General features: G+C 41.9%; 3 protein-coding genes across 3 annotated transcripts in view; 2 read left to right on the top strand and 1 right to left on the bottom strand.

Moving 5' to 3' along the window:
- Positions 1 to 854: 854 nt before the first annotated feature.
- Positions 855 to 3,380, top strand: LOC119652998 (CCR4-NOT transcription complex subunit 10). Its single transcript, XM_038057424.1, has 8 exons — positions 855 to 993; positions 1,056 to 1,215; positions 1,437 to 1,835; positions 1,904 to 2,013; positions 2,073 to 2,400; positions 2,452 to 2,552; positions 2,609 to 2,944; positions 3,004 to 3,380. The coding sequence occupies exons 1-8, from the start codon at positions 905 to 907 to the stop codon at positions 3,353 to 3,355; spliced, it is 1,875 nt and encodes a 624-aa protein (XP_037913352.1). The 5' UTR covers positions 855 to 904; the 3' UTR covers positions 3,356 to 3,380.
- Positions 3,381 to 14,280: 10,900 nt separating this feature from the next.
- LOC119650909 lies at positions 14,281 to 15,226 on the top strand. The gene is made up of 3 exons (XM_038054130.1): positions 14,281 to 14,392; positions 14,452 to 14,619; positions 14,678 to 15,226. The coding sequence occupies exons 1-3, from the start codon at positions 14,330 to 14,332 to the stop codon at positions 15,011 to 15,013; spliced, it is 567 nt and encodes a 188-aa protein (XP_037910058.1). The 5' UTR covers positions 14,281 to 14,329; the 3' UTR covers positions 15,014 to 15,226.
- Positions 15,201 to 26,157, bottom strand: part of LOC119650904 (modifier of mdg4) — a 301,775-nt gene continuing 290,818 nt past the window's right edge. Inside the window, exons 5-6 of the mRNA XM_038054098.1 lie at positions 19,379 to 19,609; positions 15,201 to 15,439 (exon numbers count right to left, since the gene is read on the bottom strand). Of these exons, the coding sequence (XP_037910026.1) occupies positions 15,264 to 15,439; positions 19,379 to 19,609 (407 nt within the window). The 3' untranslated portion in view covers positions 15,201 to 15,263. The remainder of the gene's footprint in view (positions 15,440 to 19,378; positions 19,610 to 26,157) is intronic.

The following is a 26,157-nucleotide window of genomic DNA, read 5'->3' as shown; positions in this document are numbered from 1 at the left end:
CGTTCGTAATTTTTCCTATTTATGTTCGAAAATCGCAACCGATAACAGCTTCGATGATGAAATCCGCGCATCGTTGTTGGCTGCCAGCAGAGCTTATTTTAGCTTACAAAAACTGTTCCGCTTGAAACGTCTCACCATAGGGTCAAAGCTCTTACTGTACAAGACTGTGATCTCGCCAGTCCTTATGTATTCCTCGGAGGCTTGGGTTCTTAGCAAAAAAAACTGCGAACTCTTGCCCGCGTTCGAGAGAAGAATCGTCCGAAGAATTTTTAGCCCCCTAGATGAGGATGGACGATTCCGTAGCATACGCAATGACGAAATCTATGAGCGATACCATGACTGTCAGGTTGTGGATAAAATCGGGCTCAATAGGTTACGATGGGCGGGTCACTTAATCCATATGGATGAGGATGATCCCACCCGGAAAGTCTATAAGGGCAATATCTATGGTAGAAAAAGAAGACGAGGCAGACCCTGCCTAAGATGGAGCGATGGCGTAGACCAGGACGCCAGACAGCTTTTAGGGATATCAAATTGGTGGACCTCGGCGCAAAACCGGGCTATTAGGAATTCCTTATTAAGCATCGTTGATGATGATTTTTCGGTCTGGATAGTGCAATTAGGATAAAATTTCCCCGTTGTCGACAATACACAAATCGAGTAGTTTTTGCTGAAATATATTTTCTAAAAAGATTTTTGTAAGACACCTCTCTGCTCTTGAGGTGGAAACCATTGTCTTCGAAAAAAATGAAATCAGAAGAGTTACCCATATATTTCCGGTTGTATTTCAATTTCCGGTTGTTATACGAAGTCCCCGAGCACTTTCATGACAGTATAACAGTTTGTCCATATTCCGACCGGTTGTCAAGAGTTCATTGCCGAACTGTCACAAAACGCAAGTAAAATGTCAGAAACAGCAGAAAACAAGGGGTCCAACTCCTTAACAGAACAGGATTTTAGTTTATTGTCGCAGGCGAACGATGAATTCAATAAGTAATAATGGTGTCATTCAGTATTAATACTTTTCTACCAGCACTTTTCCTTTCTGTTTTTAGGCGACGTTACTCCAACTGTTTACAGACTTTGTCGCAGTTCGAACAATCCGCTGGCAGCAATGGGAAAACTCAGCACAACAAAGCTGTCGTTGCCTTTTATGCAGGCGGATGTAAAGATTACAAGACATTTCTGAAAGCCTTGGAACAAGACATCCTGCAGGTGTGTTAATTAAATTGTGGTCAATCGGAAATGGGCACATTTGGAGGTCTCAAGTTTTGTTGTCATCCGAGTAGAGAGTCAGTCACTCTCGAATTTGGCCCTTATTTGTCGCCGGTACCAAACAATGGGGCGAAACCTAGCAAAAAGAAGGCGAAGACCTAATTTTACCCTTAAAAATTATACAATTTTACGCCCATTCACCATAACTTCCTTTTTTTTAGTGCGAGAAGAATCCGGGAGAAGTATCCAGCAGAAATGTGACGATTGCATACTTTAACAAAGCCGTAATCCTTTTTCACCTCAGAAAACCGTTTGCAGCTATGAAGATCTTGGAGCCATACGTGGAAAAGCTGGAGGAACTGGACGAGCCATTGAAGTCGAAGATAGGCTTGCTCATGATAGTCCTTCTTTTATCCACTAACCAGTACGAAAAGGCGTACGATACTCTAAACAAGTTTGCGAAGCATGTGAGCGCCTCGTCTGATTTATTTGGAGCAGAAGAAGGCTTTTCCGCGAACAGTAATTCCAACGACCTCAACAACTTCAATCGAATGTTCAAGTTGATCTCTATGTTGACGGAAATTCTGAATGAGAATGTGGTGGCGATTCCAGATGATGGGGTAAGTATCAGAATTATTGCGTTCCCACGTTAAAATGTAAGTTTTCGGTCCTTACTGCCATTCCGTAGAGCATAGAATACACCTTTCTGAAGGCGCATCAATACTACCTCGGAAAAGACTTCCAAATGGCCGCTAAACAACTGGCACGGCAGTTTCCTAGTCCGCCCTTCACTGCTGCGTAAGTCCTGCCTTGCAACTCGACTCTTCGCCTATTTAATATTTTGCTTATTGTTGTAGGACCCATGGAGAGGATCAAGACATTTGCCTGGCAAACAATATGGGTGTCATCCATCTCCGTGTGCGTCATTATGCGATTGCGAGCCAATTTTTCCAGTACGCTATCCATTTCGACAATAAAATAACAGAAAATATGAAGGACTCATCGATCTTAAACATCGGAGCCTCGAAAAAACCCGAACTTATGTACAATTTAGGAATTGCTATGCTTCATTTGCAAAGACCAAAAGAAGCGTTCGAATGTTTTCTTGTCCCCCTCAAGGTTTATCAGAACAACCCGAGACTTTGGCTGAGAGTGGCTGAAGCCTGTATAATGCTACAGGAAAAGGTATTTGCTCGATTTTCCATGAGTTTACAAAGCTTACCAGAACTTTTATAGAACAATAAATTGAGAGAATACAATCACATTGTGGCGGGCACAATCGGCTCTGGTGTACATCGGAAATTTGTCATAACTCCGAATCCAAAAATAATTTGCACGTAAGTCGAACGCAAGAAGAAATTCCAAGCAACCAAATTCATCGTTCAAATTTTAGGGAAAATGGACAAACTTCTGCTATACCGAACCCAAATCTAGAATTTGCCGCTCTCTGTCTACGCAATGCTGTATCCATTGCGGAGCATCAGAAAAGTCTTTTCGTTGCAGAAACAACTCAAACGTCCTCTGAGAGCCCATCAAGTGATACTCCTGCCCAAATCAAAAAAGATGTATGCAATCCATCGCCACCGATCACAAAAGAATCATTCAATCGTCTACTTTCGGCAATTTACACAGCATACAGCTATGTTTGCATTCGGCTAGGAGACTTTACAATCGCTCTGGAAAACGCTCGACTGCTTCTAAAAATGGAAAACTTGTCGGACGAAATGTCGTAAGTATGATTCAACCGTTGCATTATCAACACAAACTCCATGTTTTGATTCCCCAAAGGATGCTTGGACATCTTTACTGTGCAGAATCGCTGATTATGCTGAATCGTCTTAACGAAGCGAAAGCATACCTTGATCAGAATTTCATTTCAAACCTGAACTCACAAGACTTCGAGACGAAAGACTGGCAGATAAACTCGATAGATGCAGCTCAGTCGGTTTTGAGATACAATTTGGCTGTAACCTTGATGCTTCAAGGTGACTACCATGCAGCGAAGAATGTTCTTTCGCTGTGCACACATCCTGTTGTTTTTACAAAATACAAATTGTTGAAAATGTATATGGAATTAGCTTTTGGTCATTTAGAAAATTGTAAAATTATGGTGAAATTTGATACGCCACAATTTAGGTAAATTTTAAAAAATAAAAATGAATTGGAAAATGAACAAAGCGAAAACGGAATTTACAAACACACAGAAATGGCTGGATAGCATAGAATTTATTTCAGAAGAGATGGATGACTGCGATCCAACAATCTGTAGCCTCATTTTTTTACGGCCGCTAGCTGAAAACTCGTTGAGTATCTCTGGCACTGAAACGGATGTAGTGTCTGCAACTTCCCAGCATCCGCATCACTTCGCTTTAATAATAATAATAATCGTTGGCACAACAATCCATATTGGATCAGGGCCTTGAAGTGGGTTAGAGCACTTCATTCAAGACCGTAACGGTACACTAGGAGGCAATGTGGTCAGCATTGCGCTCGCCCGAGACTATTACCCTGATTTAACTCAGGTACTCATTCACAGCTGAGTCGACTGATATCCGACGTCAAATCACGATACAAATTCCACTGCCACCAGTGAGATTTAAACCGCGACCTTCCGTACGACAGCCTTGCGCTCTAACCACTCAGCTATCCGGACACTTCGCTTTGCCTGAGATAAAAGATTTATTTACAAATAGCATATTTTCCTTTTCTCCTATTCAATTTCCTTCATTACCGCTGCTCAGAGGTAGCAAGGAGGCAAACGGAACAGCAACCCTGCTAACCAAGTCAACACCAAGTGAGCAAACCTCCAAGTCGTAGCACCGGGAAACGCTGTATTTACATTGATATGCTGGTCGTGACGCAGTAAGCGAATTCTCCAAGATCTACACGGAGCTAATCTGAAGTGGTTCCGATCACGGAGCATCGCCAGATGTACCATGGGAACCGAGATAGCCCTTCAAGTGCATAGATCTCAGGATAACTCATGCGGCATGTGTTCTAGGCCTGTATATTTTTGGTTGGCCCCCTGATGGGAGTTTCATGAGGGTTGTAATTACTTCTAAATTGCAGACGGAGACATTCAAGTCTCAAACGTGGAGTTGTGCTGTACAACTCAGGTGCAGTAATTCTTACCTGCGGTAGAGGTTTTAGGTAGATCTTGCATTCAACAATATAAATGCTGAACCTGCATTCTATCGGCGGTCAAAGGGTAGTATAGGTTCCAGGACGAAAAGTTGATTGGTACCCACGATGGAGCATAAAACCTGGGAAACGCCTGCTGAACCAACACCAACAGTTCTACTACCAAACCCTATCTCCACCTCCATGTGGTGATCGCTGGGAGTTCTTTCTTCATGAAAAACTGCAGACGGCGAAGGATGAAGGCGAGTCTCCCGCGCGTAAAAACGGGGTTCGGGGGGGGGGGGGGGGGGGGGTTGAGCTGGGTAGCGCTGACAATCCTACACGGAAAACCGATGCTACGAAGCCACGAAAGTAGCATCGGGCAGGATGGATTTTACAACGACGAACCTGGCAAGGAAAACGGAAAAACGATTTGAGCATTTTCTCATGGAACGTGCGTTCCCTGTACAGACCGAATGCCGCTCAGCAGCTAGCCGATACCCTGTCCCAAAATAAGGCTAATGTAAAAGAGTTGCAAGAGATGCGCTGATCAGGGACCGTTTTCCTGGAAAAGAGTCGCTACACCATATATTATAGCAGCCATCCAGTAAACCATGTGCTCGAAGTAGGTTTCTTAGTCACCAAAAAAATGAAACCTGCTGTTATCGGCTTTGAAAATATAAACGAAGGGCTACGCACTCTGCGTTTGCGAGGCAAGTTTAGAAATATAAGCCTCATTAACGTTCACGCCCCTATAGAGGAGACTGCAAAGTCGGAGAATACCTTCTACGAGGCAGTTGAGCGGACCCTCGAAGCCTGTCCCAAGTGTGATATCGAAGTCATACTTGGAGATTTCAACAGTCAAGTAGCGACGGAGCCCGTATTCAGGCTTACATAAGGATACCAATGCGGATTATTCAGTTAGCAGTATCTCACGAAATGGTTGCTACAAATGCCTGATTTACGCAGAAGCGGTCCCCAATTATATGACTTCTCTGTGCTGTCACAGCTCGAAGAGAACAGCAATGGAAATGAGGTTGGATTAATATATAACTGAGGCATGGAGCACTATAGTGAATTCGACGGCGACCGCATTTCCAAATCAACATTTGAAAATCGACTATTCAATTATGTATTTTTACTGTTCAATCTTTTATGTAGAATAGGACATGCACCACATTCAATGTTGTGCAAGTAATAAGCCTATAGCAGCGGGGATTCAAACGACACCCAAAATATTGTCGCAGGTGGTATATTGCAGAAGTGGTGATATCCATCGTGCTGTACGCGGCTTCTGTTTGAGGGAAAGCATAGGCCAATGCTGTGGACCGAAGAGGGGGAGTCCGTCATACTAGCCAATCGGGGTTAGTTTGTGCAGCGCATATTGGACAATATCAGGAGATATAGGGTGTGTCATCGGGGAATGATCCTTTTGTATCCTTTAGCGAATAAGGCTCACTATTTCTACCAGAGAAAGAGAGCGAATCCATTCGAAGTTACTACTAGGAGGGATCTCACTGGTGGCAGTGGGATTTGTATCGTGATTTGACGTCGGATACCAGTCGACTCAGTTGTGAATGAGTACCTGAGTCAAATCAGGGTAATAATCTCGGGCGAGCGCAATGCTGACCACATTGCCTCCTACAGTATACTGTAGTGTACCGTTTCGGTCTTGAATGAAGTACTCTAACATACTTCAAGGCCCTGATCCAATATGGGTTGTTGCGCCAACGATTATTATTATTATTATTATGTTCAGTATATTACATTATTCGTGGCTTCACAGTCCGTCACTCACATCCCGTTTAAGGGGGGTGCTCATACCCGTAGTGTATAAGTGCAAAATTTTCTTCATCGAATATAGCCATGTTGGGTATCAAATGAAAAGTCTCGATTAGTTCTTGTGGAGCTTCCGGTTTCTCATTTGTTCTTAGATTATCAAGGTAGTTTTCTCAATTATTTTTAGAGAAAAAATGTTTTCTTTCTCCTCGGGCGACTATCAAACTTCACTACCCTCAATACTTCTCGCTTGTCCAGATTTCTTTCCCCAATGTCGTGACGAACTCACTTTTCTGTGAATTGTTTTTGAACTGCCAACTTTCACGGTAGGGCGTTCGACTTTATGTCCAACTAATTGGGTTATTTTATACCTTTTATGATATGGTAGATTGCGCTCATCGAAGCCGCTGCATACTTTTGCGATTTTACGGAAATATTGACCTATTCGTATTTCACGAAGTGACCACAGGCAACGCAAAATTACCAGTTCAAATTTTCGGTCATTTTTTCATGCCGTAAAATGTGATATTGCCAAATAGTAACTTCGTATCGGTTTATGTTGAAAAGTACCTATTTAACTAAAAAAGTAGTGAAAAATAAAATAAGATACTGAGATATTGATGAGCTTCAAAAGGTACTAAATTTGATATGCATGAATGAAAGTAGATAAATGAATGAAGAAATTAATTTCCACTTGTTTTTTATTTTCGGTCTTTCGTATTTCGTATGACCGCATTTCGCCCAAATCACCACTGCAACTCGGGCAGGCATCGATTGGTATAAATTTTCAATAAAATCGTCCGGAATTTCATTAAGCCATATCTTTTCTATAGATTTTTCTAGATTTTCTTTGTTCCTTATCGATGTTTGTTGCAGTCGCCGCTTCATGAACGCCCATAAGTTCTCTATTGGGTTCAAATCTGGACTGTTTCCTGGCCATGGCAGCGACTGCATGCCAAGTTCCTCTTTGTAAGATGTTACCTGTGAATAAGAACCGTTTTGAGAATAAAACAGGTAAAAAATTTGACACAGGAAAAAATTCGTTTACTTACAGTACGAACTCAATGACATGGTGCCGAATCGTCTTGAAACATTAGTCCATCAAAGTGCTCATGCAGTGCTTCTACCGTCTGAACAACACAATCTTCGATAACTTTTTTGTACTTTTCTGCGTTAAGAGCACCGCTTAGAAACGAAAAACTACCAATTCCTTTGGCTGTTATTCATCCCCACATCTTTACTAAGGGAAAAATCTCTCTCCTTTTTTTTCTTCACACTGGGGACGGACTGTCATATCCCAGCAAATTAAATTTCGACTCATCCAATCGTCCACAGTCCAGTCACGTCGTCCAAAGCCCAATCAGCTTTTTTTCGAGCATAGTCTTTGTTAAAATCGGCTTTTTTGCTGGTCTTCGAGCTCTGACTCCTAATTCTTTCAACCGCCTGGCCTGAGATGAAGGATGCTGACGTTCACTCTGCAGGGAAAGACCCTAGTTTTAGGCAACCTGCTAACAGCTATGCGAATATGCTCGATGCCGTTATAATTGCCAGTTTCAGCGCATTGCTGGAGGTTTTCGTCAATATCGAGCACTGCAATACCTCGGACTCTTTTCACTATTTCAATTGATCCCTGGTAGTGGCCACGAAATACCTTCCATACCGACATCCGTTCAAATAAGGTTAATAATATATTTCGGTACTTTTTAGAAATTTTGAGTTCCTCTCCTATCCTTTAAGTTCATCCCAGAATCATAAAATGATGCTGCCAAATTTGGTAAAAATCTCTAACAAGCTATAATAAGTCAAAGTTGTTCTTTTTTGTGCAAATTTACTGCAATCTAAGACTTTGAATGTCAGGATTATATAATATATCGTCTACACTACGAGGTAGGTACAAATGAAACAAATGTCCACTCAAATATTCTTACACTAGGAATACACAAAAGTTAAAACTCTACAACGATTCTGAACCGAATAACATCCGATAAAGTCCCACCTTCTGTGGATGATTTAACAGCCGGATACAGATTGCTCCTCCAAACAGAAACGAAATTATCTTTGCCGTCGGGAAGGAGGGCATTCTAGAGAAACTAATAGTTATTATTAGAGGGACATATGACGATGCTAAATGTCACATGGTCCATCGATGAATAGATGAAGACTTTTTGCCTTTTATTGCCGACATTACCGATTTGTAAGCACCTCTCCATGGGTCAGAATCTACCTCATCATAAAGTCACTTGAAGCACGTGTTTATATTGAAGGGGTCAATGTTCACATTCAGAAGTTGACTTGGTCTTCTGGCCTACAAAGTAAGTCCGCCAGAATTGCATTTTGTCACTGATAATTTCTCCATTCGTTATCGGTGATGTTCTTCTCACTGCACTGTGTTACTAAATGGGAGTGGAACATGACAAGTGCCGCTGCCGTTCAAATGCTCCAAGCTTTCATTATTTTATGTCTTCATCGTTTCATTGGGCTGGTCGGCCTGAGACAATAGTTAATGAGGAACTATGACGGGGCACGGCCAGATACCCGCGTATACGTCGATGTGAGTGCGGAAGTGGCAGCGGATAGGTGATACACTAAGAAAGGTCGACGTTCCCATTCCCGGCTTATCGTACTCCAGTTTGATGCGACCTCAACATCTCCTCCACGAAATTATGGGGTGCAATAACTGCGTTGGTGGTCAAAGGGTAGTATAGGTCCCGGGGCGAAACGTGGATTGGTACCCACGATGGAGCATAAAACCTGGGAAATGCCTGCTGAACCAACACCAACAGCTCTACTACCAAACCCTATCTCCACCTCCACGTGGTGACCGCTGGGAGCTCTTTCTTGACGAAAAGCTGCAGACGGAGAAGGATGAAGGCGAGTCTCCCGCGCCTAAAAACGGGACAAATTGTACCAACTGGTCCTCCAGGTTGGGGGTTGGGTAGGGCTGACAACCCTACACGGAAAACAACATGTTACGAAGCCACAACAGGCCTGGAGATGAAGCATCAACTAATGATCTTCACAACCACCTGAAGAACGTTATCATGGATACGGCCACAAATATACTTGGCCCCAGCCGCAGAAGGAGTCGGAACGGCTGGTTTCACGATGAATGTAAGCTAGCAACGGAACGGAAGAATGCCGCATACCGAGTAATGTTGCATTCTCAAAGAACGCGGGCACGCGCAGAGACTTATCACGAACTCCGTCGAGCGGAGAAGCGACTTCACAGACGGAAAAAGGAAGCCTGGGAGAACCAACAAGTCTGTGAACTAGAAAAGTACAGGGAGCAACCGCACCAGGCGCGGAAGTTTTACCAACAAGTCAGCAGAATGAAGCCTTATACACCTCGATGCTCATCCTGCCGAGACAAAGAGGGAAATCTGATTTCCGACAGAATGGGCATATTAGAGCGATGGGTTGAGTGCTTTGATGAGCTACTGAACAACCAGAACATCGGCGAGTTGGAGGTCCCGCCAACTGAAGACAACGGACAAATACTGCCACCACCAAGTTTAGGAGAAACAGCCCGTGCAATTCATCGGCTAAAAAATCATAAGTCGCCAGGAGCCGATGGAATTACAGCCGAATTGGTTAAATATGGAGGCGACCAGTTACACCAAGTGGTTCATCAACTTGTGCTCAAGGTATGGGACAGCGAATCAATGCCTGACGATTGGCAACGAGGCACTATCTGTCTGATACATAAAAAGAGAGATATCACACAGTGCAGCAATTATAGAGGTATCACGTTGCTGAATACCATCTATAAGATATTCTCCACTATCTTGCTAGGCCGGATAGCCCCATACGCCCAGAACATCATTGGCCCATACCAAAGAGGCTTCACTCCAGGCAAATCAGCAACAGATCAGATTTTCTCTCTGCGGCAAGCGATGGAAAAACTGTTGAAATATGGACAACAATTGCACCATCTGTTCATCGACTTTAAAGCCGCCTATGATAGCATAGCCAGGGTAAAACTGTACACGGCCATGAGAGAATTCGGTATCCCGACGAAATTAATAAGACTGACTAGGCTGACCCTGACCAACGTGCGAGGCCAGATAAAAGCAGCAGGATCACTCTCAAGACCATTCGACATCAACAACGGTCTACGACAAGGGGATGCGCTATCATGCGTCCTCTTTAACCTGGCCCTCGAGAAAGTGATCCGTGATGCTGAGGTGAATGCAAGAGGTACGATCCTCTTCAAGTCCACCCAACTACTGGCCTATGCTGACGATATCGACATCATGGGAAGAACCACCCGAGACGTACAAACTGCCTTCATCCAGATCGAGCAGGCGGCGATTGGCGCGAGATCTTGGGCTGCACATCAATGAAGGCAAGACAAAATATATGGTGGCAACGTCAGCACCGAAGACGAATCAACCAACAACATCAAACCGCACTGGTCAAACACAAACACGAACAAGAATAAGGATAGGAGAATACAACTTTGAGACCGTTGACAATTTCTCCTATCTAGGGTCGAGAGTCACAACCGATAACAACTACAATGATGAAATCCGCGCACGGTTGTTGTCAGCCAACAGAGCCTATTTCAGCTTACAAAGACTGTTCCGCTCGAAACGTCTCACCATAGGGTCAAAGCTCTTACTGTACAAGACTATGATCTTGCCAGTCCTCATGTATTCCTCGGAAACTTGGGTTCTTAGCAAGAAAAATTGCGAACTCTTGGCCGCGTTCGAGAGAAGAATCCTCCGAAGAATTTTTGGCCCCCTACATGAGGATGGACGATTCCGTAGCCTACACTATGACGAAATCTATGAGCGATACCATGACCGTCCGGTTGTGGATAAAATCCGGCTCAATAGGTTACGGTGGGCGGGTCACTTAATCCGTATGGATGAAGATGATCCCACCCGGAAAGTCTATAAGGGCAATATCTATGGTAGGAAAAGAAGACGAGGCAGACCCTGCCTAAGATGGCGTGGGCCAGGACGCCAGACAGCTTTTAGGGATATCGAATTGGTGGACCTCGGCGCAAAACCGGGATGTCTGGAGTTCCTTATTAAGGCAGGCCTAGACCGGATACCGGTTGTTGCGCCGTTGATGATGAATAACTGCGTTGAGGGCAACGTTTAACCTCCTTCTTTCATTAGCGAATCTCGGGCAGTGGAACATAACATGCTCCGGGTCCTCGGGTTTAGCGGCGAATTTGGGACAGTCTGGAGACTCATCCAATCCGAAGCTCTGCAAGTAATTCCGGTATCCACCGTGTCCCGTAAGGAACTGCGTTAGGTGGTAATTTAATTCTCCATGCTTGCGCTCGACCATCTCTCAATACACAGGATCAGTGTATGAGTCCAGCGGCCCTTTTCGGAATTATCCTACCGTTGCTGCCATCTCCTGTAGAGCTCCTTCCTAGTGGCTTTTAGGAAGCCCGAAGTCACTTCGGCCGGATTCACCCTCTTTCCCCGGTAGAGACAGTCTGCCCCATTCACCAGAAGATCCAAGGGAATCATTCCCGCAATGACACACACTCCCTCACCTGATGCCGTTCTATATGCACTGCACACCCTCAACGCGATTGGCGGGTATGCCGAACTTACCCTTCTCTGGTTCGCTGTGTTATGCAGTGCACAGAAGCCGCGTATAGCATGGTGGATTTCATCACCTCTGCGATAAGCAGCTGGCAACTAGATTTTTGCCCTCCAATATTTGGCATCATCCTTGCTAGAGATAAACTAGTCTTTGTGGACTTTTCGCGAGTTTCCAGTTGGCTGAACCACCGCACAGTATTTACCAGCGGCCCATGCCTCCTGGGCCAAGTCCACGACCGTTGCAATGCATCAACCGTGGCCCCGCTCTGCGAAACCCATACTGTCACTCCGATAGACCACCAGCTAGCTCGACGAGTGGAAGTTTGGGGGTAGTAACCAATATAATAGACATGTGTGTATCTGGTTACCAGCAGTTTTTAATGTACGTACATAACATATATATACACTAGGCAGAAAAAGTGTGCATACACTCAATAGTATGATACTTTTCCTTAGTAAAACAAAAAAATTAAGCTAATTTTTGTGGCGAATTTATTATCCAAACATTACAAATAGTTCCGTAGTTTTAGTGTATTTAATTCACTAAGTTATAAGTCTTACAAAAACCAGGCTATAAAGCCAAAAATTAAAAGAATCGCAATAATTCAGTAGAAAAAGTCTGCGTACAGTAAACAAATATTTAAAAAAAATTATATTTGAGTAAATATGAAAAGCAAATCAGTAGCTTGTAGAATACCCTTTTCTTTTTATGACCTCTTTTAATCTTTTCGGCATAGAAGATACAAGTTTAGATGTTTCTTCAACACTTATTTTATTCCATTCTTCTTGTAATACATTTTTCAGCATATCCTTTGAAGTTATATCGTATTGGCGAATTCTGCGTTCTAATAAATCCCACAGATGTTCTATGGGATTTAAATCTGGCGATTGTGGGGGTGTATGTAACTGTTTGGGAACATTATATTATATAATAGCCACAGCTTATTAACCTCAGCCGTATGCTTAGGGTCGTTGTCATGCATAAAATAAAATTCGTCACCCAGGCGTAAATTTTCAGCACTTTGTTTTAAATTACGTTTTAAAATATTTAGGTAGTCATATTTGTCCATGGTAGACTCTATAAATTGCAGATTTCCTACGCCACCACTTGCCATACACCCCCAAATCATTATTCCGCCACCACCATGCTTTACCGTTGGCATCAAATTTTCTTTATTCAATGCTGTACATGCTTTTCTCCATACTATTTTTCTTCCTTTTATTCCAAAAATGCAGTATTTACTTTCATCTGAGAAAAGCACATTTTCCCAGAATTCATTTGATTGGTTTACGTACTTATTCACAAATTTTATTCGTTTTCGCCTATTAGTTAATGAAATAAATGGTTTCTTACGTGCAACTCGCCCATGGTAACCAGCGCTCTTGAGTATTTTCCGTGCAGTATCAGCACAAATTTTTTTGTTGAACTTGAGTTCAATATCTTTCGCGATTTGTGGTGCAGTTATTCGTGGATTCTTTTTCACCGAACCTATAATACTTCGCCTTTCCCTAATCGACAACTTCGATGGGCGACCAGATCGTGGCCTCGATGTTATTATTCCCGTCGATTTAAAGTTGTTAACTACCCTTTGAACAGATGAATGTCGCCAATGTCCTGGCTATTTCGCGGAAACTTTTTCCTTCTTCCCATAATTTTATTATAACTTTTCTTTCACTTACACAAATCTCTTTTCGCTTCAATTCCATAATAACAATTATACACACAAAATAACGAAAAAACGTCCTTATTTTTGACACTTCAAACACAGCCATAAACCAATAACTCACAATCAATTTACTCCAAATGGCAAGGATTTATATTTCGGGGAATCACCTAATTATGTGGCTGTACGCAGACTTTTTCTACTGAACATTTGTGACTTTTCTTATTTCCCTTTTTTTATTTCAGTTTCCTTGAATTCTAATTTCGTAAAAGTGGCCTTATCAAAGCAACAAGACCACAAGCAATATGCAAACAATAAAATGTTTTTAAAAAACTAATTTATTCGTGTGTTTTACTAACGAATAACCAGGAACTGCTTAGTGTACGCACATTTTTTCTAGCGAGTGTATATACTTTTGTGCACGGAGTAAAGTGGAAATGCGTGGAGTAAAGTGCACTTTATACCCGAGGCACCTAGCTTCCGGTATCTCGACTTGTTTATATTGAGATTGGACGGAGGACAGCTGTTAGGAATGTCAAATTGGCGGACGCCGGTTCACAACCAGAATGTTTAGGGTTCCTTACTAAGACACGCCTAGACCGAACAACGGTTCTTGTGCCGCTGATGATGAAGATGAATCAATATCAATGAAAGTTTTTTTCCAGGAGGCGTCAGAGAACCATCTATGTTAAAATCGTCCCGAGTACCGACTCCATAAGCTTACAACCTGTATTGTACCATTATTGGCCCTTACTGTTAATAACTAAGATAAGTATCCACCAACAACCTAATCAGATTTAAACATGCATCTATTACACAAAAGATAAAATGCATACATTGTTTAATTATACAACCTACACGCTACTGGTATTCTCTGATCGAATTAATCTGATTAACATGAAGATCACCTGTTATAAAAAGAGAAAAATGTCGTCGTGGTATAGTCCTCGAAATAAGTTCCGTCCGACAATAATAATTGAAATAATGTGCAAGTCAGTTTATATATATCTTCCCATATTGGCATTGCTCAGCATAATGCAGTTAAAGGTAAATTGTATGACAGTTTTTCGATAATCAATCTAATCTGAAAATTTTTAATATGAAAGAAAGCCGAAAAGTCGAAAAAATTCGATAATTTCTTCGATGGGATAAAACGAGCCAACAGTGAAAAGAAAATATTCGAGGGATCCATGACAGTGGAGAAAGAAACAAATACCAAATTCACCCTTACAGCAGAATTGGAACAGCTTGTTGAGTTGAACAATGACTATGAGGTGCTTATCGGCAATAACAATATCAAAGAAAAAATTTACTCATTTCCTTTTTTTCCAGGTTGAAATCATCGCCAATCGCGCAGACTTGAGTAGTCCTGAAAAGTACGAAGTGATTTTTGAAATGTCTAGGACTCCATTTTGTGATTTCATGGACTTCTTCTATCCTTTGATATATGATGCATTCCAAAACTATTCGAATATACCACCTCCCGATTCTTGTCCTTTTAATCCAAAAAAGTATACTGTGACTAAGGCACCCTATGATGCGGAACCTTTCAACTCAATGACAAAATCAGGCAATCTTCGTTTGGATGTGAATTTATATAAAGGTGATGACAAAGTCGAAGAATTGCAGTTTTTGAGCCACGTTACAGAGATGGAGGACTCTAAATAATGGTTTAATATTTCACTTTTACCGTACAGTACTCGATAAAGCCCTGTATGCCTTTCAATTCAATAATAATACAGCTTTTTGTTGAAGAAAACGACACCTCAAGCATACTGAGTTTATAGGTTCCAAAAAGCTTTCTACTTCCGTTTTCCCTAATTCTAAATTTTATTCTTTAATAACAAACCACGAGTAATAAAATATTCGACTTTATTGAAATCTACTTGTGTCATTCACATTGCATCCTTGTCAGAGTCTAACGATTATCTTCCTTCGGTAAATGTTTATGTTCACCGCGTATAGAAATAAATTTTCCTGAATAATTCGTATGGAGCCGAACAGAACAAGAAAGTGTCGAACAACGCCAATGTATTTTGTTCATTGTCTTTCCATGTCGGTAGAAATAATATCCATTGTAGCTAAGTTTTTTACCTGAAAAATCGAACAACGTATTAGAAACTTGGCAAGCACGAGTAACTCTTAGTCAATAAAAACGGCGCCACGAAAGTAAGAAAAGGAAACGGAGTGATTTCGTACTAGGATCAATCAAATTCGCTCTAGTGTAAGAGGCAATGTGGTCAACATTGCGCTCGGCGGGGTTTTTTATTCTATAAATTAAATATCAGCTGCCTCTCTTCTAGGGTGATGGCTTTCCAGGGGCCAAGCCTCTCGTCTTCCAAGACCGTTAGTGAGTGGTGATAGCCACATCCTGTACGAGGTGACCCTAATATTAACCAAACGCTGCGAATCTAGACTGGAGAATCGAACAACACCTCCCCGAATCCAGGGCGACATGCGAACCGTGCCCATTACATAGTTTGCAGTTCGGGGTACCTGACTGTATTCGAACGGAGCCTCACTAATACCTGGTCGACCCGGTGAGTAAATTTGACCTTACCGTGCTACGGGGGGCTATGGCACGGCGGACCTTTCAACCCCCACACTCGTGGGTATCAAATGAGTAACATTACAAAAATAAAGAAATCTACAACAAAACAAGCGGAACCCCGTAGCGCACTCAAACTGATTAACCAGGCCCGAAATACTGAGAGCGAGGCTATTACCCCCAAGAAAGGAGAATTTGGGTCGTCAATTGTTGGATCCAAGGTCAACATTGGTATACTGCGAGGACAACAATCAACAATGACCACTGCTCAAAAAGCTGGGACAAGCAAAAGCACGCCTGAGATTAATATATCAGACGTCAGAAAGGAGACAGGTTTCAGTGGCGAGAGTGCTAAATGGTACCTGCGTTATCTAAAGAAAGACCTGAAACCAGAAACCAGAACCAAATCTGAACCGAAGAGGGGAGAAAACCCGGGCAGGTCAGGGGTAAAGGCAGAAATCACCAAGCCCGCCATTAGCTATGCTAGTGCGGTTAAGGACATTCGACTGGTCATACTGCCAAAAATGTTTTCCGAGCAAATACTCACTCGTGAGGAGCAGGAAACTATCGAAGAGCATGTCTTCAGGCAGATGTGCAAAGGATGGACTGTGAAACTTTCGTTCGCCAGGATACGCTTTCAACCAGGTCACATACTGGTGGACTGCGCGAAGGAGGACGCTGCAGGGTGGTTTAGGACCATACTTCCTAAATTATTAGGCTGGGAAGGAGCAGAACTGTCAACATGTGCTGGGGATGATATACCAGGAGCACACATGGTGAAAGTGTTTCTCCCGAAAGCCGCAACAATAGAAACAGAATGAGGGTCTCCATACGCGATTATGGAGAGCCTTCAGAATGAAGATGGAGGGCGAGGGTAGACTCACCACGATCGGGGTAGATGGCTGATCCCTGGAGGCAATCAAACGTCAGAATTGCCATATCAACTATCGAAAAGAAAAGCCGGGGAAAGACACCTCGGAAGAGACACCGGGTGGGAGACACACCGAGGTCCCCGAAGAACTCTCGGAGGTCATAGAGGCGGAAAGGACTAGATCAGCCAGGAAAGTAGACCTGCTGCCCAGTGAAAAGCAGAAGCTGAACGAACTTCTAGGGCTTAGGGTGGCTTGCGACGTGCAGGAAAGCGCCATATAGGAGAAACCAGGACTGGCCGAAGTAAAAAAATTCACTGACTGCGTATAGCAACGATATCAGAGAAGCAAAACGGGACAGCTTCAAGGAATTCTGTGAAGGGATCGAACAAACCATAAAAGCAAACATGCTATACAAAGCTATAGCCAAAGATCTTCTGTCTGCTTGAGGCGTTTACTAAGAACGGGGTGGACAGAGTATGATTGCTTCTCAGAACTCATTTCCCGGAGTCCTACCCCACGGCGGAAAGCGACGAAATTCTGCCTCACACTCCAACAACGAACAAAAGGGGAAGAAAGGAGAACTGGAAGCTAGCAAAAGAGGTATGTTCAGAAGCTAGTGTAAGGTAGGCAGTGGGAACTTTTAAACCACTGAAATTGTCTCAATACTACTTGAGTTAGCCTCAGAAATCATCTTAAAATCTCTAAGGAAGTAAGGAGCAGCATACCCCTAGGATATATACCAAGGACTTTTGAGGCAGAGAAAAATGGTCTTTATTCCGAAATTACCCACTCCTCCTTTTCAAACTAAATCTTTCAGGCCAATTTGTCTGACATCGTTCATACTCAAAATGGTGGAGAAGATCATAGACAAGTATATTAGAACTAACATTCTAATGTGTAATCCGCTACATCGGTGTCAACACGGTTACCCCACAGAACGATTGATCGGAAGTGTTGTGTAGCAGCTGACGGATGTATTACGGGATGGCATAGAAACAAAAGAAATAGGACTGTGTTCGTTTTTCGATATCGAAGGAGCATTCGATAACATATCGCACACAGAGATACAAGATGCCCTGATCCGCAAGGGATGGGGAAACACCCTGGCTTCCTGGATGGGCAAAATTTTAAAGAGTAGGCACATAGAAGTACCGGCAGGTACAAATTCTATTGTTCTAACAAATACTGGAACACAGGTCCTTGGTTACGCTGACGACATTATTTTAATCTGTAGAGGCAAATCTGAGCATACTCTAGACGATAGGGTTGTATTAAGGGTTACTAGTGCTTGCTGCAAGAAGGCGGGGCTGCGTATCAAACCAACCAAAACCACCATAGTACCATTCACTAGAAAACGTAAACTTGATCACCTGAGAGCCATAAGGTAACATGACATAGAGGTGAAACGAGAAACACGAGATGACTTCCACGTCCACAGCGGAAAAAAAATGGGGCTGAAACCCCGAAGATAATACTTTGGATACACTGCAATAGTAAGGCCAATGGTTACCTATGGAGCGGTAATCTGGGCAGAAAGAACTAAACTCAGTATACAAGCCAGGAACTTACACAAACTCCAAAGACGGGCTTGCGTGTCCATCAGTGGGGCAATAAGGACATGCCCAACGACATCCCTGGAGGTCTTTCTGGGTTTAACCCCTCTCCATCTGCAGCTACAAATCCAGGCAAGGAGAGCAATATTCAAGATGGCCGGAAACATCAGCGAGGCGAAGAGCGGCTTAAATCGAAGGAAGATTGATATTCTCTCTAGGTGGTACCTCGAATTATTGATACCAAGGGATAACACGACAACGAGGTTTGACTTCGATAAGAAGTTTAAAACACGTTGGAGTAACAAGGCAAACTGGGAGAACGTGGCTATGACATACGACTTAAATCAGCAACTACTTGTTACACTGACGGATCCCTCACAGTAGAGGGAGCCGGGGTCATTGGACCAAGGAAAGTGTACTTGGAGCCAATGAGTAAGCACACTAGCATATTCCAGGCGGACATGTACGCCATGGACGGATGTGCCTCCTTTAATTTCCAAAGGGATTACAGGAGGCAAAGCATTGCTATTGTGACTGACAGACAAGCGGCGATCAAGGCAGAAGCTCAATACGCTCGGCTCTCACAATAAGGTCTGGATACTTTGAGTTCCAGGCCATGTTAGGTTGAAAGGCAATGAGGCACTAAATTCCACCTAGCGAAGTTAGGGATTTCTACGGACACTGCCTGCAGGTTCTGTACGGAGTGTGTCGAAACCTCTATACCCATTCTGGGACAGTGTCCGGCACTTGTGCAAAGTAGGTCGAGGCATCTGGGAGAATACTTAACACCATATGCAAAGTTGAAAGACTTGGAAGTAAGGAAGATACTAAAATTGCTAACGGTTTTCTTGACATAGTACAGTTAATAGGTACACTGTAACCAGCAAAAGGGGCACAATAGTTCTTTAAGGACGCAGTGCGACTCCCCTTAACAGATTAATAATAATTAATGACCAAACGGGATTATTGAGATCGAGAAGGTGACACCGAAAACCGATTCTGCTAAGGCGTATGTGCATATAGGTATGAAAAAGTAACAAAATCGACAAAACCCACTTACCAACAAATGCATCCACTTTTATTTTCGGTGGATGATTATGTTCTTTTTTGTTCGTTCTATAAATATCTCCTTCAACTTGCAATGTTGCTGGACATTGTAACGTACGAATTTTAGCACATCGATAATAGATCACACCATTTTTAACTACGCCACTTTTGTGATATTTATAGCCCAGAAAATCAATACCACCTTTAATCGGTTTTGCAGTTAAATCACAATCGTATATGATATCTATAAACAAAGTAGAAAAATTGAATTTGATTAATTTCATGAAATTGCTATCGAAAGTTAGCAGATAAATTATTAAATATTTTGTTAGAATTCAAATGAAACGAATCTGAAAAGTTTTGTCGTTGTTTATTAAGCTTCTATTATATCTACAATTATGTCCATAAGAAATGAAAAGATATTTGAGCGGTAATTCCCATTCTTTATATACATATTTATATATGCTGGTTGCGTATGGAAATTAAATACTTACCATAGTTAGATTGCTTTCCCAACGCTATTTTTGAGGCCACCCTTTAACAAGAATTGGTACACCGCAAGGGCAGTATTTTAGTTCCAATATTGTTTGTAGCTAATGAAGTGATGAAGCCAAAATAACGTCATTTCCTGGAGGCGCTGCTCTCCTTGCCACGGGAAGGAATACTGAGGAAGGAACCACGGAGCTTCGAAAGCGAATCATACCTTATAGAATAGACCAAGGCATGAAAAATTAACCTAAATGGAACGAAATTGATTCACCAACAAAAAAGTGGATCCAGCCAAACTCGTTATTAAGGGACAAGACGTGCAGCAGACGAATTAAGTTAAATATTCAGGTATGGCATCCGATGCTAAGCTCAGCTGGAAATCACACACTCCAAAAAGAACCAGCTACAAACAAATTATTAATTTATAAACGAGTTCTGATGCCTATATAGACGTACGATATACAATTTTGGGGCCGTGCCAAAGAAACTGCAAAGATGATCTGCATAGAAACCTGCAAATATAGATGGTTAATGAGAATACAAGTGAACAACGAAGTCAAAAACTTGACAGATATCACCTGTGTCGAGACAATTAAAAAGATTACGCGGTATTTCTAGCAAGTAAATTATTTGAAATAATAAAAAAATAAAAACTTGTTTTTTCTATTCGCTAGTGTGGATAATGATGGCATTGTGCGACGGTGCATTATCGTGGCGCAAAATCCACGAGATGTTCGCCTACAAATGCTTGCGTTTTTGATGAACTGATTCACGCAAACGTCTCAAAACATCCAAATAGTATTCCTTATTGACAGTCTGACCTTGTGGCAAGAATTAACTATGCACCACACCGTGGTAATCGATGAAAACTGTGAGCATCACCTTCTTTGACTGAAAACGTGGTTTCTACGGTTTCGGCTCATCCGATGCCCGCCTGATGTGTGAACTGCGTGTCGTACTCATAAACTCACGTCTCGTCTCTAGTAATGATGCCTTTGATGAATGTTGGGTCAGAATCAGCCATGAAAATCATGTCTTTGGCGATGTGCACACGGTCCTTCTTTTGCATGAAATTCTCGAAAATCGTGAACACGCTCAAAGACACATGTACTCAACTCAACGTAACTTTCACAACTGATGATGAAATAACGCCAAACTTTGGCGGCAATATCAGTGACAGTTAAACAACACACACACAGAGGACAGCCGAGTGCTAAGAACGCCACACAGCGATCAATCCAGGAACTCCAACTCCGCCCCTTCGTATGCTTCTAAATCTAGTGGTAACCAGCGCTTTCGCTTGTCCGATATACACCTTCGGACAATCTGAGCAACTGGTTTTATATATACCGCTCACCTCCTCTACCGTTCTCTAGCAAACTGAGATTTTAGATGGTAGATACAACTTGATCCTACCAGTTGTATGTCGATCCTTTTTAATGTGCGTTTTATATGCTACTCTTTTTGGATGAGTACAAATTGAGTCATAGTGCAGCTGAAGTTTCGAGAAACATTAATCGAGCTTTCGGAGATGGATCCACCAATGAAAAAAATGCTCGATATTGGTTCTAAAAATTTCGTTCTGGCAATTTGAGCATCGTCAATGAGCCTCGAGGAAGATCGCCGATCCATATTGATGACGAGGAATTAAGGACGACTGTGGAATCCGATCCAGACACAACTACTCGTAAACTTGGGGCTAAGCTAGGGACTAGCCATCCGCTTGTGTTGAAACATCTTCGTGCAATAAACAAAGTAAAAAAGTTGGACTCACGAACTGACGGAATTGCAGATGGTCAACCGCAAGAGCAAGTGCGCATCTTTACACGATTGCCGTTTTTACTCCAAATCATCACTTACGATGAAAAGTGGATTTTGTACGACAATCGAAAACGATCAAGCTAATGAGTAGTTAGGAATACACCGCCCGAACATACCCCTGAAAAGAAGGTTATCATTACCATATGGTGGAATGCCAAAGAAGTGATCCATTATTCCTTTCTACAACTAGGCAAAACCATCACAGCGGAGTCCTATTGCCGTGAAATTGATGTTATGCATGAGAAACTTGTGAAAAAACAACCAGCATTGGTCAATCGGCACGGCGTAATATTACTGCAAGATAACGCAAGACCACATAAAGCTTCAATCACTGTTGACAAGTTACAATTCTCTAAAATATGAACTTTTACCACATCCTCCATAATCACCAGACATCTCACACAGCGATTTGTACCTTAGTTTCCAACTTAATATTATAGATTTAGGTTAGTACCAGGTGCACTCCTAAATAATTTCCGGTTTTTTTGTGAATAAAACATAATTCTAAGGGAACCACAATAGTTATTTTATTCAAAATATTTTCCATCGCTTTCTACACATTTTTTCCACCTTTCTGGTAATTTATGTATCCCACGCCAGTAGAATTGACTGTCTTTGGAGGTGAACCACTCAGTGAGCCATTTCCGCAAATTTTCGTACGAGTCGAAGCGCGTCTCAGAAAGTGCGTGGCCCAACGAGGCAAAGAGGTGGTAATCCGATGGGGCCAGGTCTGGTGAGTAAGCCGCATGGTTAACCACCTCCCACTTGAGTTTTTCCAGCGTGTCGCGAACGACTTTCGACTTCACACGTCACTTTTCGGTTCTCCATTTGTCTCTCGGTCAGTTCATGCGGCAACTACTTTCCACACTTCTGAATTTTCCCATGGCTCGCAGAAGTTTCGAAATTGCTTGCTGTTGAACTCCCAAGGTATGTGCAAGCTGTCGTTGCGTTTGCGTGTTGTCTTCAACCAATAATGCTTACAATTCGGGGTCATCAAACGATTTTCGCTTGCCGGAATGTGCGTCGTCGTTCAGGTCTAAATTTCCATTTTTGAATTGTCGAAACCACGCTTCACATGTTCGAAGTGTTAAAGCACAATCGCCATAAACTTCCACAAGTGCACAGTCGCTCTCGAACACTTTTTTTCCTTGATTGAACATGAAAAGTAATGCATATGCTCGAAATTCGGTACGTACCCCGAGATTTTTAACACACAATAAAAACTTGCTGGAGGAACTTTTTGGGGAGACGTCAACGTATTTTAGACACTCGACAACAACTAAACAAAATGACAGGTATGTGTGACCAACAACGACACAAAACATAGAAGGCCATCTATCGAAAAAAAATGGAAATTAATTAGGAGTAAACCTGGAATAAAAATAGTTAATAAACCCACTCATGAGCAGACTTGTTAGCACTGATGAAAGGAACAAATGGTTCCCGAAATATCGGTATTTGCAAGACTAATATATAACACTAGCGAATAGAAAAAACAAATTTTTACTTTTTTTTTTTAAATATTTCAAATGATTGAAAAGAGTTTTCTCGTAAATGACAAACTGCAAAAGGACCAAAGGTTATAAGCAACAGCAAGTTAAATAGTAAAGCCAACCATGGTAGTGTTTTGATCACGGGGTCTTTCCTCTACAAATGTTTACTCAAAAAGGAAAGGAAGCTACTCAATGTCGACAATCTCAGCCGTAGCTTAACCAGAAGTAGTTTTAGGTTAGTCTTTTGAAGATTTACACCTCTGAGAAAGCGGAGTTTCCTCCCAATTCACAATACAAACAGGACACCGAATGAAACATAAAAATTAAATTGCTTCTAATACAACCATTGTTGTTCATTGTTTTTTTTTTATTAAATTCTTCCGAATATAAACGCTGCAGCAAAGTTCCTTCTTCTAATATAAATATCAAAGATTGCACTTTGCTTTTTGCAGGCCTTTTCAACATAATTTCATTCACGTCTAGCTTTTTTTATGTATACACCTGAATTACATTATGCAAATCTGAATGTTCTTTATTAACAGTTTTATTAAATAATAATACGATAATAATTGATAATATAACAAACTTGTATTCATTATTTTTTTTTTTTGCATCTGGTTAAGAGATTTTAGATTCAAAGTGAATATATTTCCCACATCATTTTGAATAATGGAATTTTTTTTCTAGGTTATAAAAAACAAAAGGAAATTGGGAATTAGTATTATATCGTATGCATCCAAAACGACAAGAAAATGCAATCTGGTGTCAACTCCTTGTCAATTTCATTGTTATTGCTAATTTACAGATTTTACCATTACAATAAACGATTTCAAGCTCTTATAGGTTCAAAATATATATTTGAATAGTAAAATAAATATAACATACTGATTACCTCTGAAACTGAATATAACAGCAATACGATTAACAAATAGAGAATATCATTTCTTTATATAAAAAAACTGTAATGAGAAGATTTTATCAGATGAATGGATGCTATTAAAAAAGTCACTGAATAAACTCAAGCAGCTGCGATTTCGGTATTGGGACTTATCGAAATAAGTGCAAAAAAATTAGCTCAGAGAGAGTTTTAGTATAACGATATGAAGAAGATATTTTTATAGATATTAGGGACTTGATAAGATAATTCCTTTTTAGGGATTGAGGAGTCCCAAGTCCGCATCAATTTAATGTCGGACTGGAGCGAATGGAGAGCGACTTGCTCCCTCTCTTTATGGTCCACGGACTCCTCTTCTTGGGTTAAGACCCAAAGTTCAAAAACGAAAAGAGAGACGAGGACGGCTACGGTTTCTTACCAGTGCAGAGGTAAATCCTCAGACGCTGCCTCACCTCTGCCCTAGGAGCAGCGTGACCGAAGCGGCCCGCACGTGTTGTACGGTCCGTTTTATGATTCGTGAGACACAACAAGGGTACGAATTATATTCAGCGTAAATCCGCCCATAGTTCGGACCAAAACTTGGCCGGAGTTAGATAATTTATTTTTAGGGATTGAGGAATCTAAAGTCCGCATCCATTTAATATCGGGCCGGACCAAACGCTGAATATAATTCGTACCCTTGTTGTGTTTTATGAATTATAAAAGGGGGCGTACAACACCTGGGAGCCACTTCGGTCACGCTGTTCCCAGGGCAGAGGTGAGGCAGCGTCTGAAGATTTGCCTCTGCCCTGGTAAGAAAGCGTAACCGTCTTCGTCCCTCTTCACATTGATGAGATACCAAGGATACTCGCTACTTCGAATACCATATAGCCATTCACATCATCAATTATATAAAGTAATGTAGTCAGCAATTGTTAGATACAGAAGATAGCCTATAATATTAGGTTGGGGAAAAAGTAATGTCGTATTTTGTCAATAGATGGCAACACTTAAGCATATCTTGTGTTGTACTTATCGCATCGGGTCATACTATACGGCGATTTGAAGACGACAATCTGGGCTACAGGTTTCTCTTTGACAGTTTTATGATCGTACGTTTCAGGACCATAAAACCGTTTGAAACCATTTGCAGAAGAATGGATTGTAAAAAAAGCTGGATGTTTGAGTGTCAAACGAGTTGACGGAAAAAAATCTCTTGGGCCGAATCAAAGCCTGCGATGTACTGCTGAAACGGAAGGAATTCGACCCATTTTTGACGCGGATGGTGACTGGTGATGAGAAGTGGATCACGTACGAAAATCTCAAGCGAAAAAGATCGTGGTCGAAGCACGGCGAGCCGGCCCAAACCATCGCCAAGCCCGGATTGACGACCAGGAAGGTTTTGCTGTGAGTTTGGTGGGATTGGAAGGGAGTCATCCACTATGAGCTGCTCAACTATGGCCAGACCCTCAATTTGGTCCTCTACTGTGAGCAACTCGACCGTTTGAAGCAGGCGATTGACCAGAAGCGGCCAGGATTTGTCAATAGGAATGGTATTCTGTTCCGCCAGGACAAGGCTCGGCCTCACACATTTTTGATGACCCGCCAGAAGCTACGAGAACTCGGATGGGATGTTCTATCGCACCCACCGTATAGTCCGGACCTGGGACCAAGTGATTACCATCTCTTCCGGTCCATGCAAAACGCTCTTAGTGCTACTAAGTTCGCCTCAAAAGAGGCTTGCGAAAACTGGCTGTCTGAGTTTTTTGCAAATAAGGATGGGGGGTTTTATAAGAGGGGGATAATGGAGTCGCCTTCTGAATGGCAACAAGTTTGCGAACAAAGCGGCGCATAAAGATAATTCCAAGTGTGTTGAATAAAGCGTTAAAATTCGATCACAAATACAACATTGGGAAACATTTGCTATTGCTGAACATTTTTCCTCTTATAAACCTAAATAATTACGCAAATCAGTCAACTTTAGGCTTTCGATTAACTACCAAGAATTGTATTTTTCACAACTCATATCAGGTTGACGCAAAAGTAATTCTTTTCGTCCATTGCCGACCACCTTCGTTATTTTTTTAATCATCAACACGTCAGTCGTATCAAATA

The sequence above is a fragment of the Hermetia illucens genome, chromosome 3 (assembly GCF_905115235.1).
Source record: "Hermetia illucens chromosome 3, iHerIll2.2.curated.20191125, whole genome shotgun sequence".
Taxonomy (NCBI): Eukaryota; Metazoa; Arthropoda; class Insecta; order Diptera; family Stratiomyidae; genus Hermetia; species Hermetia illucens.
This window is presented reverse-complemented; position numbering and strand designations above follow the sequence as displayed.

Excerpts from the sequence above, each read along its gene's own strand:
- LOC119652998 (XM_038057424.1), top strand. The coding sequence starts at position 905 with ATGTCAGAAACAGCAGAAAACAAGGGGTCCAACTCCTTAACAGAACAG. Across the intron at positions 994-1,055 it reads GCGAACGATGAATTCAATAA|GCGACGTTACTCCAACTGTT; the intron begins GTAATAATGGTG and ends TTCTGTTTTTAG. Across the intron at positions 1,216-1,436 it reads TGGAACAAGACATCCTGCAG|TGCGAGAAGAATCCGGGAGA; the intron begins GTGTGTTAATTA and ends CCTTTTTTTTAG.
- LOC119650909 (XM_038054130.1), top strand. The coding sequence starts at position 14,330 with ATGTGCAAGTCAGTTTATATATATCTTCCCATATTGGCATTGCTCAGC. Across the intron at positions 14,393-14,451 it reads TCAGCATAATGCAGTTAAAG|AAAGCCGAAAAGTCGAAAAA; the intron begins GTAAATTGTATG and ends TTAATATGAAAG. Across the intron at positions 14,620-14,677 it reads AGTTGAACAATGACTATGAG|GTTGAAATCATCGCCAATCG; the intron begins GTGCTTATCGGC and ends CTTTTTTTCCAG.